Raw genomic sequence first — 22,047 nt, 5'->3', positions numbered from 1 at the left:
AACTCCTCTGAACTACAGATGTAGAATAGATGGTGTGAGAGAGTGAGTCATGATATTTTTCATGGGGCCCGGAGATCAAATGCACGGCCAGGCTAAACACACATCTGACCACGAAGGGAGTGTATAAACATGCGGCTTTTGGGGAACTAATAATGAAATTTGATCTCACATTGAGCATCGACCCTTGCTCCTTAAAAACAATTTTCATCTCAGGCGAATACTGCCCTGCATTAAAAATGCGTGTTTATTCAATTTCCTCGTATTGTGTAGCAATGAGACTGGCATAAGAAAAAAATTGGTACAAAAGAAATGGAAGCCATATACATTTACGTAATTCTTATATTCTTAAAATAGATGCATCATGTTTATAACGGATTTTCGTTTATAACTCACGGGCAACAGGGGGGGGGGGGGGGGGGGCACTAGGCTGCACCATCTTTCTTAAACCAGTTTCAGCGGCTTAATTTGTATGTAAAAAAAAATGATAAAATCAGACCGGGATGGATCTATAATGCAGCTATTGGGGAATTAATAATGAAATTTGATTACACTTTGAGCATTGACCCTTGCTCCTTAAAAAAAAAAATCATCTCGGACGATACTGCTGCATTATAGGCCTACGTGACGTGTGTTAATTCAATTTCTATGTGTACCAACGATATGAGACTCACTGCCAAATATTCTAATTCTCAAAATGAACGCATCCTGTTATAACGCACAGGCAACAGGGGGGCGGGGGGGGGGGCGGGGGGCACACGGGTGCACCATCTTTCTTTAACAAGCCCCTTAAAGCGGCTGGTTTGTATGTATAGTAAATTAGAAAATGTGACGGCGAAAGGGTCTAAAATGTGGCTATTGGGGGAATTAAAGACAATTTTCATCTCAGGAACATACATGTGTATTTTTTATTCAGTTTCCTGGTCTATTAGCTGCGACGAGACTGGAATAAGATTGCCAAGAAAACACATTAGGAAGTACATAACAAAGTGGCAAAAATGGAGGCCTACATTGACGTAAACCGTATATTATTCTTAAAATAGATGCATGAAGTTTAAAACACACATCAGACATGTTGTGGGGGTGTGTGTGTTTGTGGGGGGGGGGGGGGGGGCACACCATTTTCTTAGCGGTGGGGTGTGGGGTGGGGCACTTATTGCCACGGTTCTGCTACAAGCCCCTTGTCAGAGGCTAGTTTGTATGTAATTACTACCACCATCTTTTATGAGATAATCTGGTGTTAGTGTAAGAACAAAAATGTTGTTTGTGAGTAAATGACCAAAATACAGTCAAAGTTATAATCAATCGCCACTGACAATAACTTGCAAGATGTTGCTGCTTTCCGGTTAAATCTTCGTATCTTCAATCTAAACACGTTTACGATCATTCCACAGGTTCCTTATTCCATCAAACATGTGGTGAATCCGACAATTTAGAAATCGTCTGTAGCCGCTGTATTTAGCATTCCTGGAAAACATGTATGCGTTCTATCAGAGTGGGGGATAAAAACACTACATGTGTTTTGTAATGTTCCTGTAATAGTATTCTTAATCAAGGCCGAGTGGTGTAAAAAAAAAAGGGCTGCTCATGTCCGTTAACAACTTTAGAAACACCACGGTGTGGAAAAAACACATGTAACATAATTATTGTTTGATAGCTGTTAATTTTTGCATCTGGATAAAGGATATTGTTTTCACCGTTGGGATAGTAAGTAGTCTACTTGGCCTAAAGTTTTCCTTTTCTATTTTGTTTTCAAAGAAATCGGGAAGGGTACTGTGTCAGGGTAAATTATGTTTAAAAAATAATTAGGAACAAAACAATACAACACATGCCAAACCTACTTATAATAATACACACTCAATTTCTCTTTCAGATAACCACGAACGGTTTCCCGAATGGTCGTAGGAGGGCGGTATTTAGAATAACCATGGCCAGTTTGGCTCAAATTGCCGATGTACATGTAATTGTTTTTCTTAGGAAATGAGACTGGTGCTTTCAACTGATAAAACCAAAACAACACAGATTGTGACCATGCAACAACAATAAAACAAGTACAGTGTAGGCCTGTTACACAAATGGATAGGCCTACAGAAGTCAAAATCGTTTCTACTCTAAAACTCCTTCAACTAACTTTGAAGAATTATAATCCCCAGATGTTATTTATCATAATATGATGGTTTAAAAAGTCTTTCAAGAAGACACACAAATTAAATTGACACAAATTTAATGAAAAATCTTACAATCCTATCATGGAAGATCATAATTCTTTGTCTTTGTCTATCCCAAGTCTCATAAATAACATTTATTTGGTGTGTGGAACAAGTTTTAAGAAATCAAACACTTCACGCAGTAAATGTAATGAAGTTTTCATATTTATTACAAAGCAAATTGTCATCAGATACCCCCTGAATTTGTTATGGGGGATACAGACTGTTCCCTGGCAAACACATTTACTACGAAGACGGTTACGAAAATTGTGATTAGCACTTGAGATTGTTTTGGATTTGTGTTGTATACATAACTTGGCCACAGGGAAAATATGTGATCAAGTAGTATACATTCTCAGTTACAGTTTTAAATGAAATCTTCAAACTCAAAAGTTTAAAAATGAAGTCCTGTAAAACCGATTACACATTGAAATTTTAGACGAGTCAAATGCGTGTAGATGTATAAAAAAAATCCTTATTTACTAGAAAGTTTATTGTCAGCACTTTAATTGATGATAAAGGTCTGTGCAATAAACCATTGAGACTTTTGCAAAGATGTTCATCATAAGCTAATGGGCATTCTGGACATTTTTAAATTTGAAGGTGAAGGTTTTGGCTTTTGAAAATATTCCAAGAGCAAGAATTTCACAGTCAAGAAATTCCGTTTTTAGCAACAAGAAGACATCCCTATTTAAAGCAAACACATTTATAATGCTTTTTACTTTAGAAACATTCCCTTTTCCCTTTTTCAACTTATGGAATCTTCCCCATGCCGACAATCTACCCCAGTGACAAGTAAAGTAAGATCCTGCCATCCTGAACCCCATTTTACCAAGCACTAAAAAGATAGTAAAGCTTCTTGTTTGAGGCTAAATTAATAACACTTTATATTCAAACATCAATACAACTTAATAGTTTTCTTGTAAAGAGCATCAACGACTTTCCCCATACTCTGTATAGTGTTGAGTGCCATCTCGTAGGTTTGGTCAACAACAGGTTCATCAAATACGATGAGAACTCCCTCACCCTGGTCTAGAATACCTGTAAAGAGATAGAAGACATCAATTAGTGAAAATTTACAATGTTCATTTAAAATCAAAAAAAGTATACCTTTGGTTATTGGAACCCTTCAATTGTTTTAACCCCATATAAATGTAGATGTACACAATCTGAATTTTTTTATTTTATAGATATCATCAAAAATCCAGCCGTTGATTTAACCAAACTCTTCCTAACTTAGGACTTAGGACGATATCAGTTCCGTATCCAACTACATAGGACGCATTGAACCCATCCTAAGTTTGGATGGGTTACTCGTCCTAACTCGAGTTAGGATTAATCCTAGCGTTTCGTGAAATCGCCCGCAGAGCGAATAATGTCTCTGCACAAAGAATAATCCCTAATAGGAAAACACAATCTGAGAAACATTATATCCAAGATTCAAATTTTGGGGCGTAAAGACTGGAGTGAAATGTAGAGACTCTGCTGTAGGCTTCTTAAACTAATGGTATTTTTCTCACTTGGTGTATCCCAACATATGCATACAATTAAAAAACCTGTGAACATTTAGGCTCAACTGGTCATCAAAGTTGCAAGCACATAATTAAAGCCATTGGACCCTTTCGGTAAACAGTATTTTCCAAGGCCCACACTTCGTGTATCACAACTTCTATATAAAATAACAAACTTGTGGAAATTTAGGCTCAATCGGTCATCGGAGTCGGGAGAAAATAACGGGAAAACCCACCCTTGTGTCCGCGCGTTTCGCCGTGTCATGACATGTGTTTAAAATAAATCCGTAATTCTCGCTATCGAGAATTGATATTGTTTTGCTGTTTTCTCAAAAAGTAAAGTATTTCATGGACTAACATTTCAAGAGAAGTCTTTCACCACTATCTTCTGTAAACCCTGTAAGTTATTCGTAAATCTGTGAACTTTAATTTGTTTTTCTGTACCGAAAGGGTCCAATGGCTTTAAAGAAAATGAAAAACAACCTTGTTGCATAGAATTGTGAGCTTTCAGATGTCTGAGAGAGGCTTCATGCCTGAAGCCTCTCTCAGACTCAATTTTTTTATATTTAAAATGACATCTGTCTCTGAAACTATAGGACCTGAGACAAATAAGTCTCAGTACGTCTATTTATTGCATCACTCTTGTATAACATATACAAATGGTACATTATTTCAATTCAATTCAATGTAACATTTGTTACTGTACTCACAACAACAAAAGACAGAACCATTGGACAAAATACAAGCAAAGAGTATACGAGACAGTTCAACAGTAGAATCTAGTGAGTAAGGAGGCTGTTCAAATCACCCAAGGCTTGTGGGGAACACCCCGTGATAAAGTACAACAAAACAATAAACAAAGAAAAAACAAAAACAAAATGGACAGGAGAGACCGGAAATTATAAAGGTAATGTCAAGAAATAATGACACAACTGATATCAAATCTTACAACAACAAAAAATTAAAAGAAAATTCTCACCATGAAATTTCTTGTCTAAGATCATCTGTGACAGCTTTCTTTCAACAAGGTTCTATTGGAGAAACACAGAATGCAATTAGGATTGAAATATTGACTAATTGAGAAAACTTAGAGTACACACCACACGTCCTTACTAACGGGTGAAACATAGTTTTGTGAGGCTTGATGCACAAACAAGAATCAAGAATTCATTGACCCACGACATTCTCACACACACTTTTAAGCGTTAGTGAGAACTAGTTTTTCTAAAGCGCATTTTACAATCATGTATCAATGTGCTTTGATTAGTGCCCTGGTCACTGGGCCAATAACATTCCTGTAATTTTTCTCAGCTCCCTGGAAAGTATACAGCCTCATGCTGCCGTAGCGGTCAAAAGGCTTTTTCAAACAGAATATCAACTGCTACCCTTGCAGGTACCCATTTAGACCCCTGGGTGAACAGATATTATAGTAAATTATCTTGCTCAGGGACACAAGTGTCCTAACCAGGGTTCGAACCCACACCCCAATGACTAAACCACCAGAACTTGAATTTAATTATCTAAGCCACTCGGCATTGACCGGCGTCGACCCAGGGAAGCTAAACGAACGCACCCATATAATCAAATCATAAGATGAAAAGTGGTGTTTTAAGTTTGAGTTTACCAAATGGCTTATCATTAAAATGACTTTGTACTGACCAGTGGGAGTTTGATGATACTGGCGACATGTGCAACTTGTACCCTTGAGAATGGCTCGATGATACGGCAGAGATTCTGCTCTAGGAGATTGTCATACAGTGAATCCAGATGGGCTCGGATAATGGGATCATCCTCTAACTCTTTTGTGTACTTGCTTTTTGTCTGGAATTATCAAATATTTACAAGAAAACAAAGTGTTAATGACAGAAATGGAATAGATTCTCTACTTCACTACAATATTTCATGTTAAAAATAAAATAAAATTTTATGGCCTTATCAACAAATTTTAAGAGAGTTTCCTCTGGATCGTGAAACATACGGAGGTCCTTGGAAAAACTCAAAAATGACCTGGCACTGTCACATGGATTTGTTTGTACAGAAATGGTTTCTCCACATATTTTCAGACAGTCAAAAAGATGATTTAAAGGCAGCGGACCCAAATAAAGAAAGCAGACAGAAACAAGTGAAGAAGGTTGGGAATGAAATGTACCTGTTGGAATTCAGAGAGAGATCTGTTCTTGCTGGCACTTGCTATGCATTTGAGAGCTTCAACATCTGGACCAGCGTATCTCAAAGCCAACTTTCCACTCACTATTGACTGAACATCGTCGGCACTGAAAGAAAAAGGGAAAAAAAAATATCTATAGAGTGCTTCGAACACAACATTGATGTCTGTGCCTAGCTACGGTAAAACTTGTACAGAAACAATAAGAGTGTTACCTCCATCGATAATTGTGTTTTTGTATTGTGTAATTCTTTGGTATCCTAGTATCCTCCAGGCCGTCATCCCCTTAATTTATTATAATCACAGCATTTCTGGTATTTACTTTGTATTAAGTGCCTTTGGAATGACCCGTACGTATTGAGTGCCAACGTAGTGGGCGCTGGCTGCTTAGCAGGTTTATGTTGGGAGGACCGTTGGGTCATTTGTGTTTATGTTTCTGTTGATATCAGTCTGATTTTTTTTATAGTTCTGCTCCTGCAACTTTTTGTAGCCATCTCCTCACCCCCAGAACGACGCAAAATGATGCCCATAAATGGGGTAAATGGGTACCTGTGAGGGCAGAGGTGGTTCTTGTGACTGATTTAGCCGAGTAGCGCATATTAATGTTGCACAGGCTGCATACTCCCCACCAGGGAGTTGAGATGGTTTAAGGAGTGATTTAAGGCCCAGTGACCAGGGGTAATAATGTGTAAGCGCTTTGAGACGCCCTCTGGGTGTGAAAATCGCTATATAAAAACGGGCTATTATTATTATTATTATTATGTTCATGACTGAAGTATTATGAGTTCTCCCAGCAACTATTTTTCACCTGCATCAATTACCATACATTGTTGAGTGCGAATAAATGGGTGAATTCATAAAGAAGGGTTATCCGGTCTTTATTTTGAGTTATTACCAACAGTGTCCACTGCCTTTAAGTGAGGACAACCTTACCATACAATGGTTTGCTAGTTTGCCTCCAATTAAAATGAATGATCTTGTTTACATTGACTGCACCAACCTGTTCAACATGATCTTGGACAGCAACATATACTTTAGGGCGTCAATGGCTTTAGCGTTTACTACGGAGTCATATCCTTCAAACGCCTCGTAGAAGTAAGAGAAAGCTGTTTTGAAGTCACGCTCATCCGCAGCATGAAGGACACCTTGAGAGGGGGCGGGTTAATCAAAAATGTTTTCATTAAAAATTAAAGCCAAGGAAGCCTTTTCTGAGGTAAGAAAACGATAAATTGTTGATAATAAAAATGTACCTGAAAACCTTAATAGACCGATGCAAATAATGATGGAATGATATACTGGGGGTAACCCCAGAGTAATAAACAGTGAGAGGAAATACCTGACTGCAAATCTAGTGCTGCTTGTAGCTTTGGAGGGCAGTAGATGGCATTGGCTGTGGTACGTGCAGAAGTCAAAGCAGCCCTGCAAAAATGTAAACAATATTACTCTTAAAAGGATATAATAATAATAATTGTGGCTTCTTATAAAGCGCACATGTCCGTCACCCAGTGACACTCCTGGAGCTGTAACATACAGTATTTCCTGCAGATGTGTGACTACGTTTGAATTATGAGACCTAATTCTGATAGCACCATGTAATGTTTTACAAGGTGCTGTGGCGCAATTTGCTGCCTATCGGACCAGGAACACCGGGGGAACCCCTTCCCTTTTCGATAAATGCACTGGGTTCTTTAACATGCGTTACATAACACATGGGACCAGCGGCTTAGCGTCCCATCCGAAGGACGAAGCAATGGTTTAGTGTCTTGCTTAAGGACACAAATGACACGGCTGGGGCTTTGAACCTCAATAAGAAGAGCTTTGACAATTTGAAACCATTCAAACACACAGGTTTTGTGTGGTAGCACAGTGCACCAAACTAACTTTGTACATTTGTGCATCTTGTTTACATTCACCACAACATTACATATTGCAGACTGGCTTTGATATGAATCATCCAAAGCCAGTAGGGGTTATGTTGATTATGTGAGAATTAAGTGTATATTTTACAACAACAAAATGGGAAAAGCTTTATTTGCCCTTGTGTTTTGGTTCTTTAAAAGTTACCTTGATTTTGGAAGATTTCCCAGGGCGTGGTACACTTTACTTTCAAGAAGTTGAACCTCAACAAGAAGAGCTTTGTCGTCCATTTTCTTCAACTCTTTCAGTAACCTTGAACCTTTGAGTCAAACGGTGTAGAGTATTAATAAACATAGCCGACAACTCAACCATTCTGGTACACTTTTTTAAAAATGAAAAATAAAAAATAAAAAGCTCTACAAAAGATCAAAACAAGATTAGATGAAAGATGTATTATTATTCATGGTTTATTTATTAAAACACTGCAATACAGCGGCTAAAAAGCCGAAATGCACAGTTAACAAATTAGTCATTAAAAACATTACTGTTATGTTAAAAAAAAAAAAAAAAATTAAATATTGATGTATAAACACGCAGGCAACAAATTTGTGACAGACAAAGAAACATGTTGCCCTGGACCGGTTGAGTTGATCACCATGACCGAGACCATCCCCTATTTTAAACTGCATGCGGCCAGATAGATAATTCAAGAGTAGAGCAGAATAATCAACACAAACACCCCCCGAAATTGCACGGTCCTCCCCCTACGTCGCGAACCAACACGGCCGGCCATTCTGTGGAGTCAAAATTTTGAATCCACAAAATGGCAGACCACGCCAGCTCACGACGCATAAAGAAAAACCACACAACCCCGAGGTGTGCCTGCACGGCCCACCATAATCCACTCCCAAACCATCCATCCAACCGCAAACCGCAAAGCATTCAATAACAAACGGGTCTCAAACCCCCTTCTAAGACCATATATAATAATTTTGATGACTACTTCTGTACTTACCCACTGCCAGTGCATCAGTGTATTTCTTTATTTCGTAGTAAAGTGCAATAAGTCTGGATTCAAGGGCTTGTCGCAGGAAAGTGCGTTTCTCTGTTGTGGCCCACTCTATACACTCAAGACAGAGTGACACCTGTTAACAAAATGTAATGGAAATTAAAAGTCGTCATTATCGAGTACCTTTGTATTTTGGTTTGTTAACATGGCTTGCTTTGACAAAGCAAACCTTTGGGAAGAGTAAGGACTAGTCTCTGTTGAGATTGTTTTGGTAACCTAAGCTTTCAAAATGAACGGCAATTTTCTTTTCAATGGTTTACCACTTCTTGAATGACATGCTCATACTTTTGATACTCCAGAAAAAGTTGATGTGTTTACTGTACACACATCAACTTTTTCAGAGTCCAGCTTCACCACAATCTCAGCACCAGCACAAATCCTAGAAAAATAATTTACTAGATTGTAGCTCCACCTAGCAAAGTATGAAATCCTACTAAGCCAATCAGATACAACTTACCTCATTTCCTGTGCCTGCTTCCATGTCAAGGAACAGGTCTACTAGGGCTCGGACCAGCTTGGCTGCCTTGGCTTTGCTGACAAAGGACAGAAACGGTCTGGTGAACTTAATCAAACCTCCAAGCTCTTGGAAAAGGAACAAAAAATACCAAAAGGTGGTCAAGTGGTTAGACGGCAGGACTTGCAATCAGAAGGTTGTGGGTTCGAATCCCCCATCTAACTGCTGATTTTACAATGACTAGAATAAATATTGTCATCTAGTTACTGAATCACAATTTCTTGATTTATGTAATTCATAATCATAGACGTTAAACCAATGTTTGTATGAGAGAGATTGGCTGTTGCCAGCTTGGTGTTTATACCCCTTGTGGGAGTTTGCCGAGTTCCCTTGATGGGAATATCATTCAAACAAACAACAAACAAACTCAAACCCGTTAAATTGTGATGAACTCGTTTGTTCAGTAACCTCACTCAGTGTATAACTGGAGTTCATGTTGGACAGTTTGTGTTTGTTTAGTTTTGTTTAGTTTTTAATCGACAACACGAGAGCCATGGATGGATAACGAAACTATTTTAACAACAACAATCTCATAAAACAAGCTCAAAATTGTATATACAACAAAACACGCATTACAATGTGGCCGAAGGCACATAAATTAAAGCCTTCAAAAGAATTTGTTTTAGACACCAGCTAACAACACTTTACAAGATAATCAATGGTGTTATCAAAGCCGACCACAGCCAAATTTTAGAACCTAAACCGCAGAGGGCAAGAAAGGGCAACGACAATCAGTTAAAAATACCCAGCATCTCATCTACCATCTACGAACAATCTCTTTTTCCAAGAACACTGAAACTATGGAATAATCTTCCACAATCCCTCAAAGATTCCAAATCCCACCAAATCTTCAAAAGTAATTACATTCACACTCTCTGGGCCTAAACCCAACAACAACAAAACGAATTAGATGACGTTCTCCTGACCTCCTTGTTAATAAGTTACCCAGCGCAAGCTTCAGGAGAAAAATCTACCAAGTACCAAGAGTTTCCTTTAATTTAAGGTGGCCTGTAGTAATGTAGACTGTAGATTATTGCGACTAAAGTCTATCCTGTTCATGTTGACGTTTGATACTCACCATCAGCTTGTTTTGTTTTAGCAAGGAGTCCACCGAGAGCCGTGATGCTTTGCTCTTTGACCCTGATTCCATCCTCATCTGAAGCTTGTACATCTTGCTTTACTGTGAATAAATAAAAGGCTCATTCAATTTACAATGAAATGCTCAGCTGCATGGTTTAGGCCAATGAAGATATATCATTAGTTTCCTGTCAGCGCAAGCATGTAACTTAAGGCCCGAACATACAAATTTAATTTCACTGGAATTTCTAAAATAATTTCAAAAAATGACCCCTTGCCAAAAATTTCTGCGTTGCCGTTGAATTTTCCGCATGGAGTGGGTTGAGGGCAAAATTGCAAACAGAGACTGGTGAGGTTGTGAGCAACTGATGGCGTATGATTAGTAATGTTTTGTGTTGGAATAAATGTAATGTACGCATGTTGCATGGTCGAGGAGATTGTTGTATGCTTCTGGGGTGGCGCTCAACATCAATATGATGAGTAGACAGGGGCCTAACATTAACAAGAAAGTTCATCGGCCTAATGATCCATCTCACTTTTAGTTTTTAGTTTAGTTTAAATTATCTTAAACAACTATTCTCAACAAAATTAAGTCAGAGTCTCGACACACGTGACAAACATCTGAACATTATAAATGAATGGACTTCACAGAAAAGAATTAATTTCAATATGATATGAATCCTTACTTGCCAAAAATACCCCACAAAAACAAAATGATTGAAATTTAAAGGAACACGTTGCCTTGGATCGGACGATTTGGTCTATAAAAAGCGTCTGTAAACGTTTTTTATGAAATGCATATGGTTGGAAAGATGTTTTAAAAGTAGAATACAATGATCCACACAATTTTGCCTCGAAATTGCGTGGTTTTCCTTTTACTGTGCGAACTAACACGGTCGGCCATTTATGGGAGTCAAAAATTTGACTCCCATAAATGGCCGACCGTGTTAGTCGACGAGGTAAAAGGAAAACCGTGCAATTTCGAGGCATGTTTGTGTGGATCATTGTATTCTACTTTTACATCTTTCTACCCACATGCATTTTATAGCAAACGGTTACGAACTTTTTTTATAGACCAACTCGACCGATCCAAGGCAACGTGTTCCTTTAAGTACAAACCTGTTTTCATTCATTTCAGAAAATGGAAATATTATTAATTACAATAATTTGAGAATTTGAAGTTCAATTAGAATCGTGTATATATATATCAAAGAATAGTATGTCTACTAACCATTATATTACTTAATGTAAAATTTGAGTTCGTGCATCATGTGTATTTTGCTATTGATGATTGGGTTGTGCACATGGGATGAGTGGTTATTTATGTGTTCACTTTGTTTGTTGCTTCTTCGCTTGGTTGTTGTTGACGTGACTCAACACATTTCTCGAACACTGATCAGTGCATTTCCAAGCGTTTTAAGTCTATTTTCAGCAAGTAAAAACGTCAAGAATGTCACAATATGTATCCCCATAATATATACACAAAAATAATTTTACCAATTCCATGAAGGATTGCGATCGCAGCACTTTTATCTGTTTCGTAAAGAGCCTCAGCTTTCTCCAACTCCATGGTCGCCATCTTGACTAATTTTGCCAATGCTGCATTCAATTGGTTACTCGTACGTCTCATTGATCTAGTGTTGTAAAATGAAAAGTTCGACAGCGGGTACCAGTCTTCTGTCTGTGCCATTCGTTTACTTACAGAACCCATGCCTTAGCGGTAGGTCTGTAGAACTATACCCAGACTCCAATAGAAGACTCCAATAGAACTAATTTTAACTACAAAGTGTATATTATACCAGTCTAACAAAACTGAGTTGACATCACTGAATTGCATGGAGAAGGAAATCCCCATAAGTTCACGTCACAAATTTTAGGAAATGTCGTCTGTTTGGAGTGGAACTTTTGCTGTCAGAAACGTTTGGTTATACTAAGTGTTTTTGTTGGTAAAATACTATTTAGTTATGTATTACATTCCCCGAGGAGGAACGAGAGGTGGTGCTGACCAGTTCACATGGGACAGTGTGAAGACAGACAAAGACAGAGAGTATTATTTAGGTTGGTATTTTTGTCTTGACTTTTGTTCGTGTTTGTGACTTCCCCCTTTTTTTGTGGAAAAAAACACGTGCGTGGTGCATCGACTTGAGTCTTGTCCGTGTCTTGTAATGGTGGCCAGCATGGGGTGCGTGTGCAGGGGAGAAGTTTTGAACTATTATTTTTTGTTAATTTTGTTGTTGTACTGCATTTCGGTTGTTGTGTGGTTAATTATTGAAACTTTTCCTCGACTGGAAAAGTTTCCGTACGGCGCCACCACTTTTTCATTTGATATGAAATAATTATAATAGTACTAGTAGTAGTGCCTATCTAATCTAATTCTAATTTACCTCAATGAGAAATCCCATTTTGTAAATAAAGGGTGAAAAAGTGGTGGCCCCATACGGAAAGTTATCCCTAATTTAACTAAATAATAAATTATAAAATATATTAGGCCCTAGGGCCTATAATATTATTTTTATTAAGAATAAGAAGGGAGATAACCGGACACTGTCGGATAAAAAGCAACATGGTAAAAAGTTGTGGCTGGATGTGCGAAATTTTAATTTTAAACTTAAACTTACAATAAAGACTTTCCGTCCGTATCCTGTATCTTGCCACCACTTAAGAAGAGAGCAACTACATGTAGCCAAATACTTTAAAACACACTGATAAAATAATGATTTGTTTTTAATTTTGGTACTCATTTCAGGCCACTCTTTGAAAGCCCCAGTTGGACGTTGGCAAGATGGAAAAGATCTGCAATGGTTCAGTAAGGATAGGAAGGATAAAGAAAGTAGTCTTAATGACGAGCGTCAGAAAGTCAAACAGGCTGAAAAGGAAGCCATGATGGCAGCACTGTAAGTAGAGTGTCCAACCTTCAATGGCCCTATTTCGGAACCATGGCTTTGGTTGGCTTTGGATTCAGCTCAGGCTAGTAAGGCCTAGCGGTTGTTTTGTGACAATATTGCGCATGCTGTTCATACACGCTCAGAGGAGAGGATGGAGCCTGAAGCCGAATCCAAAGCCGTAGCCGTGGTTTCAAAAAGGGCCTACATGTATATGTATTTGCAAACACACATGTATGTGTGTTTGCAAATACATATGCATTGGCTGACGTTGCTGAGGTCAAGCAAGGAAATGTGCATGAACCCACCATGCTCAACTCTTAGCTACATGAATTATGCATTGACTGACCTCATGAAAATTGAAGAGTGAAGTCAAACAATGGTGCATCATGTGTGTACCCACCATGCTCAACTCTCAGCTAATGATATTGGTCTTCAGTGACTGACCTCATGAAGAGTGAGGGCGCTGTTTGAGTTTGTGCATAATGCAAGGGGTCGCTTGAAGTGTACACTTTTGTTAAAGAAATATCAATTTGAGATCAGATCCTTACATTTAGGTACGTGTAGGCTTATGCCATATCTATGGATTACCTCCAATAATCCAATTACCTCCAATTGGATATAATCCAAGTTCATGGCAAACAATTTTGATTGTTATACCTCGGTAACAAACTGTGAAGTTTGATTGGTCGAAAACCAATCATGTGACGCGCAACAAAAACCCATGTTACATGGCTCGCGACGGGCCGGGTAACATGAAAAGTGATGTACACCGGTGTACATCACCTTGATCGTTCCCAGCATTGGTCGATCTCGCGCTGTGTACGAAACACCCGCGGGTTCGAGGGAATTGTTTCTCGTTCGTCTGCTTATTAAACAATGAATAGTCCGTCGTAATGTTTGAAGATGACCACAGAACTTCGAGAAGAGGAATAACAATTATACAAAGGTATAACAAAACAATTGTTGCACGTTGTGACTGGGGTCCATGGGTTTTGTACACCCTCGAGGGAAAATGGCACCCTCGGCTTCGCCTCGGTGCCATTTCCCCCTCGAGTGTACAAAACGCCATGGACCCGTCCCAGCGTGCAACAATTGTATAATGATGCATGTCCAAAGTCTGATGTTTTAAAACAGTGAAAACAGAGTGACGGGGTTTCCACTATGTTCATGATGGTGGAGACTGCTTGACTTGAGACTAACACTTTACTGGTCGGTTCTGGTCACACCAATATGGTCCACATTCTTTCATGATATTTCAAACTCACTACAACAAAGCTGGTACTGTCATGCATACTTGTTTATTGACGTAATATTTTTATTTCAATTGTTTTCAGGGGACAGAAGGTTGTGAAAACCTCCCCACAAGCGGCAGCTTCATCACAGGTAAGCTGATATTTCGTTTAATTTATTGACTTTGTTTGTAAAGCCAAGGACTCTGGGAAAAGCGAACTTGAGGACTGCACTAGCCAAGAACCCAAAGGAAAAAAAATAATGAGGAAGTTTCAATTTTAGATGTGGGAAGCAAACCCCATATAATTATTCCAGGGAAAACCCATGCTGTATAAAATGTAGGGACTGAAAACACAATCCCCATTCTGTCCCCGGTGGGATTCAAACTGGTAACCCAGAGGTGGAAAGTCAGGCAAGACACTCACACTTGCCTGACTTTCACTACACCAACCTAACCTCCCATATTTAACACAGTCACAGTCACTGTTTCTGATTCCATTGGGAATACTTTATAATTTGTCAGTTTAAAATGAGATTTGGAGAGTTGTGGGATACACCTTGTTTTTATTCAAAGCTGTTTTGTTTCTTGGAACTTTATTTGCTTGTTTTTTGTTTCGTTATAGTATATCCAGCCACCAAGTCAAACCTCAAGAGTTGAGACAGAGCATGCGTCCAAAAGAAATTCTAAACGGTAGGAATATTTTTATCATTGAGGGAATAGTATTTGCTGTCGGTATTTATTCCTTTATCAACATTATGACTTATCAGCAGTTTTAATAACAGTTTCTTCTTCAAATACTTTTGCTCTGTTTTCAGATCTCACAAAGAAAAAAGAAAGAAGAAAAAACAACGAAAGGAGAAACAAAAGAAATCTAAAAAGACAAAAGGAAAGAAGAAGAAGAAACGTCGTAACGTCTCCAGTTCGGAATCTAGTTCAGAGTCAAGTTCTTCAGACTCATCAAGTGAATCTGATTCATCCAGTTCAGCTGATTCTGAGGAAGAAAGGCTGACCCAAAGGTGAGATTTTCTTAGTTACTGCTTTCAGGTTGATTAAATGTTTCTGAATAATAAGTGGGTGGGTGTTGTAGTAGAGGAGATTAAGCAACGGCTGCAGAATTTAATAGGTATGACAGCAGAGGGCGCTACTTATGTCACAATAATAGACCTAGTTGGTAAGACACTGCTCTAGAATTGCAAGGGTCGTGGGTTCAAATCCCACCTGAGTAACATGGCTGTGTTATTTTTTCCACAGGACTTGGGGGTGGGGGGGGGGAAGTTCTGAGGTAACAGTGCTAACACACATGAGTGAATGGGTAAAAACCAAAGCCAAAATTAATAATAATGGGTGCGTTCGTTTAGCTTCCCTAGGTCGACCCCGGTCTGCCACGGTACGTTGGAATAGCTTTGACGGGGCTCACCAGGGTCAGCCCACAGTGCCATGCTTGTGGAGTGGGTCACCAGGGGGGTGACCTGAGTTACATGCCATCACCACGAGAGGGGGAGTGTGATCGTTCAATTAGCTGCTGTCAGGGGCTCACCCGAGTGACCGAGTGAGCACTGCGGGGTCGACTCAGGGCAGCTAAACGAACGCTCCCATTATAGACCTTATTGCAAATACTAGGTACTAATTCATCGCAAAAGAATGAAGTGCATGTTGGTCTAGCCAGCTATCAAAGGTCTATGTCACAGTGGGTCTTGTAGTTGGTGTTGGGCTTACTATTTTTATTTTTAGGAGGATTTTCAAAATGCGACATATAAATTACGTCACATGGGGCTCCTCATGGTTATGTGAGTATTTAATTTGTCAATGCCCGTATACTGCTGGCATGACACCACATCAATTACTTGGTCATTTTATGAAACCTGGACCAGTAGTTGCCCCCCCCCCCCCTCCCCAAGCAAAGTATGCTGTGCTTTTATTCAGATCGATTGGTTTATTTTGTTGACAACCATCTTGACCTTTAAGAGTTCATGAAGTGTGGCTGATTGCTTTTTCCTTCTAGCCCTCATTTGTACACTCGTAAAAAAAAAAACCATTATGGTGAGTGTTTAGGTAGCAATTTCTGTGCAGTCTTTAAAAGTGCACACAATTTGTGGCCAATTTGAAGAAAACATTAAGGATTAAAATGTTAAACTGCTGTTTTTATAGATTGACACATTTCATTTCGGGTTGACATGAATGGTTGCCAATTGATATTTTGTAGTTTGTTCACAGCAAAAATTGGGCCATCCAATGTAGTTAAACTGTCCTTATTTTGAAAATATGGCAAAAACATCAAATTTAACTTTCATTAGCAGTAGTACTACATGGCTGATGATAAATTTGTTCTTTTGCAGAAGGAAATTCCACAGCAGTAGTCATGATGATGAAGAACAACGCAGAGTGAAGCAGCGAAAGTCACACACTGAGAATGAGCCCAGGAGGACAAACTCATATGAAAAGTCAACATCAAGAGGTACTCACCAATCAAGGCAGTCGGATGAGATGATCTCAAAGCATAAAGAAAGAGATTATGCAAATAGAAAAGGGACTTATTCCAATTCACTGGATAAGAGCACAAAGCACTCACATAGACACTCAGAAGATTACCGTTCAAGACACAGAGATAGATCAGAATCAACCTCCCCGCCCAGAAAACCTAAAAACACGCATTATAAAAGCAGAGAGAGAAGTCCCATAGGCCATAGAGAGGACAGATCAAGTAGACGTAGATAGATCCAACTGGAGATAGGCTAGCTGTACCTGATCAGTAGAACAGATAACCAGAGTTGAAGGGAACATCAACAAGGTAGGTTAGCATAAAGTCCTATCCATGCAATATATATTAAGTTGCTTTGTTTGTTGTTGCAGCAGGCTATGGCTGGAAGTCAATTTAGTGATGACAATGCCCTAGATAAAATGACCTTGTTGATGGGGAGTCACAATGAAAGAGCACAGGAAGTGTAATCGGCCGGGGGGGGGGGGGCTGGCAGTGTTGGTGGTGGACATCACATAAAACATAAAACAAATTTAGGTTATTGTTAAAAAAGGAAATGTTCTAGATTGTTTGATATGTCTTAACGGTCACTTTTTGGCCAGTACAACAAAATTGATATTTAGGTATACTGAGTGCATATGATATCATAATAGTTTTATTTTTACTATTAAGAAAGATAGGGTTAATGTTTTGGCTCTCCTGAGGATTAACTTTTTTGTAGGTGTTCATGTATGTTGGTGTGGGGCGTTTTAAAAAAAAGTAAGCACAAGGAGGTTAAACCTATTGCCCCTTGTTTCCATGGCACCAAATGTTGCATGCTTAAAAAAGTACCTGATCTGAACATCCAAGTTGTGTTACATTTTTCTTTATTAAATATTACATTCTGAAGTAGTGAACATTTACCCTTCGGATGGGAAAATTAAGTGTTTATTTGATGTGTCCCATGACTTTCTCATACATTTCGTGATTTTCTTTGTTAACGTAATTTTAAACTTCTCATGACAAAAAAATGTGTAAATACTTGCTTGTTAAAGCCAATGTACAAATTTGTTTGTAGTAGTCGAGTTTAGTGCTTTAGTTGATTTGTTTTGATTTTACTTTGTTATATTTTAGTTTGGTTAAAGTGCAAAAAGAAGAAAACCACTTTATTATCATTGAAAAACTGCCTGCTTCTGTTTCATTTGAAGAAAAGAAAAACATATCTTTGGGCACTCCTTAAAAAACAACGGCATAAAAATACCCTTTAAATTAGTTTTTTCCACATTCGTCAAATTTCAGAAAACAATTACAAGACAAGAGCGTGTTAAAGATCAACATGTTCGCACAGTCAATTTGTCACCACGGACTGAAAATGAGTAGGAAAATCGTTCATCATTTTGTCATACTGGGTGCTAGAGAAATACTCATTTATATTCTTTTGGGACACACTGCAACACTTTTAATTAGAAAGTCCGCTTGCAGTGTCAAACAATGACAGCGTATTGGTTCCATTTGGCATACTAAAATATGTAGATTTCAATGTTGGACAAGGGACCTCTTAAAAACTCGCAATTATTGAGAAGCATTATCCCCGATTGACTCCTGATGACAGGCATGAAAAACCCCTCGCACAATTATGTTCTTGATTAGAATGAAGACGGTGTACTAATTTATTTTTCCTCCAATAAGTGCGTTTACTTTTGTTCCATGTTTTTGCATAGGCAAGTTAATTTATGCATTTTTTGTGGTATAGTGTACACAATTCCCATAGAAAATATTCATGCTTGTTTTGATCATTCAGAAAACATTAGATTGAAAGAATACATAGTGTTTAAGCGGCAGACAATGAACAAATAGAGATAGGCCTAACAGAAGACTTTAATGAAAACTCTGTCTGACCTAATATAATACTCTTATCCATATGGAAACAATTACTTTTAAACTGGCAGACAATGAACAAATAGTGAGAATAAAAATGTGTAGTTTCTAAAGAAACGCTGTCGGACTCATATTCTTGTACGTTAAAAATACTATGGGCAAAACTAAGCCTGATATCAAAAATTGATTTCATTGTCACGGATTCTGAATAAGATTATAGCCATCAACAGTGCAGGGCTTCGCCCCACGTGTATACTTCAGAATATTGGGACAATATTAGTATTATCTAAGACATACGTGTGAGAATAAAAACACGTGTCTCCCGTTACATATTATGCACCACCGCCTTCTTCCCGTTCAATTATCAACCAATGTTACACTCGATCAATCTTAAATTCAAGGAAGTGTTAAGAAAAAGACCGGCCTTTGTTTTTTGGATAGCTTTGTCAACATCTAAACTCTTGTGCTTCATTATTAAAAATCTAATCACGTTTCAGAATGTCTCATTTATTTCTTGTAAGTGTGGGTCTAAAGTCCCATGCCGAAGTAAGGAGGCCGAATCTGTTACACATATGCTGGTCTTACTCTGGAATTGCTACCTGTGATAAATTTAAGTGGACAACCAATTTCCATATTATATTAACAGATTCGAGTGAATTTTAAGAACTGAAGTGTCATTAAACACAATCTTTATACAGCGAGTAGCTGGCGTGAGAACCATGGTCCTATAAATTTCATGAAACTGTTGAACATGTATATTATTATGACACCGCTTTAAAGGGAAGGTACACGTTTGGTAATAACTCAAAACAAGTATGAACTTAAAAACAGACTTTGTAGAAGCATTGGAGAGCTGTTGATTGTATAAAACATTGTGGGAAAAGACTCCCTCTGAAGTATTGTAGTTTTTGAGAAAGAGGTATGTTCTCACTAAAATAATCAAAGACTTCTAGCCAGAAGTCTTTTATTCCTATCTGAAAGCACACAAACTCGTCCAACATGAGTGTTTTTTATTTCATAATTTTTTTCGCAACTTCGATGACCAATTGAGCCCAAATTTTCACAGACTTGTTATTTTATGCTTATGGTGGGATACACCAAGTGATGCAAACACTGGTCTTTGACAAGTACCTAACGTGTACAGTGCCTTTGTTAGTTTAATATTGTTGTTAAATACATGGCTTCTAACAACCATGACCCAATTTCATTAAGCTGTTCAGCAGAAAATTATGCTGGAAATTTTTGATGGTAACCTATTTATGCTAAGCAAAACATTTCTGTGATTATACAAGCTTAATGGGGGCCTGATTGTAGGTTTTACTTTCACCACAGAATTCGGAAATCACAGAATACATCACACCTGTGAGAACGGCTTGTTTTTAAAATGTGTTCAAAGAAGGGATGAAACTTTTTTCTGAATTCAGACACTTTAAAGTCTATACCCTCTTCAGGTTTTAGTCTCAAATTCGCACTAGTCGATTGGAACTAGGCCGGGACGAAATCATCTGCAGTGTGGCTATTAACAAGTCGATTAGATTGAATTTCAATATAATAGAAAGTACTATGTAGTTATAGAAACCCTGTATTTTTCCAAATAAAATAACGCATGCTCTTTCATCTACTTCTCCAGCACTGAAGATACTGTTCCCAAAAGCTTCTTGGATTCTGTTATCACAAGGTGGGATAGCCGTCATTTTAAATGTAACCTCTGAATCCCAGTTTCAGATTCTTTGTGTGTCAGAAATTACTCCCATCCCTGTTTATGCATGGCAACACTGTTGCATATTGTACTTAAAATGAGCATCCAATGTAAATAAAAAAACATCAATTCCAGGACAAGAACAAACCCCAAAATTTGGAGAATTTGACCCAGAAAATGTCCATTTATTATATCAGCTTTCATCTCCTTTAGATCCGCTGCTTAAAATTCAAGAAGGAAAAGAAAAGTCTAATCAGGAAGAAAAGGTATGGATTTTGCATAAATATAATATTCAGTAAAGTAAAAGAAATAACAACTAATTTTTGACTATATATAGAAGTCCAATAACTTTATTAATTGGTACTTCATAACTATGACCAATTATGGCTAATTGCTGTTAAAACAGTATAGGCCAACCCGTCATGCCTATTATCGGCGTTTAACTGGCCCTGTTGAAATTTGACGAGCCGGTTTGCCAATTACGCCGGATAGGTAATTTTGATATTTTTAATTAACCTAATTATTTGTTTGCAGCAGCCAACGAAGTTATCCTTGAATTAACGATCAATCGTGAGAATTGTACATCCTTTTACGATGTTGCTCTACTTTGATTAGTCCAGAGAGACAGTTGTCTTTTATTCATGCATGATGTATAACAAAAGACTAACAATATCGTCTTCGATACCAACGGCGATTCGTACACGTAATTGTTTAAAGTCAACATTTAATCGCCGACGTTAATGCGTTCGTTGCCAAGAAAATACAGTGTTGTTGGGAGACGAAGGAATTAATCAAACTTGCCGTGAAACATAATATGAAGACAACAAATAAATAAAACCCCGCGCGGATTAGATACTTGAAGCACCGTTGATGTGCGATGTGCTTTGTGCTATGTGGTAGTTCAGAATGAATATTATTCTAAAAATGGCAGGTAGGCCCAAGCATAATTTCTTCTCGGTAAGACTCCTTTGTCTTCACATTTATACCGAAAGTTTCAGGTGCTGAACATTGTTATTTAAGGGCAAAACAGATAGTGTATGAGCTAAACTACGGGGGGTGGGGTGTTAGCAAAGGGCTGCAATGCAAATGACAATTGTATGCTATTGCTTTGGTTTGTCTCCTTACAAGTCAGATTGAACAATGCGTGTTTAACTTTCACACTTACTAATACAAGAAACCATGACTTGTCTTATAAAACATACCGGGTGTCTCAAAAAAACTATACACCTTTGAAATGGCTGCCGAATAAAAAATATACGATTCTGGAGCTTAATGTTTTTGTGTATGGATAGCTAATGATCTCAACTTTCATATGACGCCAAAAAGTCAGAAAAATAATTAATGCCTGGGTGAGCACTACTCACTTTTGTGAAGGGTAGGAAAATACGCTGTGCAGGAATTAGCCTTCCTTGATAAATTCATGATCAAATGCGATCAGTTTGGGTTTGCTGAGTGAATTTTATGGTTTATTAAACAATTTTTTTTTCATGAGTGAACAGGAAC

At 38.1% G+C, this 22,047-nt stretch overlaps 2 protein-coding genes across 3 annotated transcripts; one reads left to right on the top strand and one right to left on the bottom strand.

The window, feature by feature from the left end:
- Window positions 1–2,351: 2,351 nt before the first annotated feature.
- LOC139949078 (26S proteasome non-ATPase regulatory subunit 11A-like) lies at window positions 2,352–12,021 on the bottom strand. The gene is made up of 11 exons (XM_071947482.1): window positions 11,894–12,021; window positions 10,398–10,499; window positions 9,263–9,387; window positions 8,752–8,881; window positions 7,944–8,055; window positions 7,216–7,298; window positions 6,880–7,024; window positions 5,865–5,988; window positions 5,375–5,536; window positions 4,695–4,746; window positions 2,352–3,245 (listed from the first exon to the last, which is right to left on the bottom strand). The coding sequence occupies exons 1-11, from the start codon at window positions 11,973–11,975 to the stop codon at window positions 3,103–3,105; spliced, it is 1,260 nt and encodes a 419-aa protein (XP_071803583.1). The 5' UTR covers window positions 11,976–12,021; the 3' UTR covers window positions 2,352–3,102.
- Window positions 12,022–12,277: 256 nt separating this feature from the next.
- LOC139949099 (uncharacterized) lies at window positions 12,278–20,622 on the top strand. Of its 2 annotated transcripts, none has more exons than XM_071947505.1 (6): window positions 12,278–12,454; window positions 13,143–13,290; window positions 14,616–14,664; window positions 15,144–15,202; window positions 15,328–15,528; window positions 16,849–20,622. In XM_071947505.1, the coding sequence occupies exons 1-6, from the start codon at window positions 12,361–12,363 to the stop codon at window positions 17,225–17,227; spliced, it is 930 nt and encodes a 309-aa protein (XP_071803606.1). In that variant the 5' UTR covers window positions 12,278–12,360; the 3' UTR covers window positions 17,228–20,622. The 2 variants fall into 2 exon arrangements, with proteins under 2 accessions (XP_071803606.1, XP_071803605.1); XM_071947504.1 differs by having other exon boundaries at window positions 15,135–15,202; window positions 16,849–20,621.
- The last annotated feature ends 1,425 nt before the right edge of the window (window positions 20,623–22,047 follow it).

This window comes from Asterias amurensis, chromosome 16 (genome assembly GCF_032118995.1).
Source record: "Asterias amurensis chromosome 16, ASM3211899v1".
NCBI classification, from domain to species: Eukaryota; Metazoa; Echinodermata; class Asteroidea; order Forcipulatida; family Asteriidae; genus Asterias; species Asterias amurensis.
Note: the sequence above shows the minus strand (reverse complement) of the source record. Positions and strands in the feature narration are given on the sequence as shown.

Bases quoted from the DNA above. Each gene is read 5' to 3' on its own strand.
- LOC139949099 (XM_071947504.1), top strand. From the start codon at position 12,361: ATGTATTACATTCCCCGAGGAGGAACGAGAGGTGGTGCTGACCAGTTC. The intron at 13,291-14,615 runs GTAAGTAGAGTG...AATTGTTTTCAG, and splicing joins GAAGCCATGATGGCAGCACT to GGGACAGAAGGTTGTGAAAA. The intron at 15,529-16,848 runs GTGAGATTTTCT...GTTCTTTTGCAG, and splicing joins GAAGAAAGGCTGACCCAAAG to AAGGAAATTCCACAGCAGTA.
- LOC139949078 (XM_071947482.1), bottom strand. From the start codon at position 11,975: ATGGCGACCATGGAGTTGGAGAAAGCTGAGGCTCTTTACGAAACAGAT. The intron at 10,500-11,893 runs GTAAAATTATTT...ATTTATTCACAG, and splicing joins CGCAATCCTTCATGGAATTG to TAAAGCAAGATGTACAAGCT. The intron at 4,747-5,374 runs GTCAGTACAAAG...TTTCTCCAATAG, and splicing joins GTATCATCAAACTCCCACTG to AACCTTGTTGAAAGAAAGCT.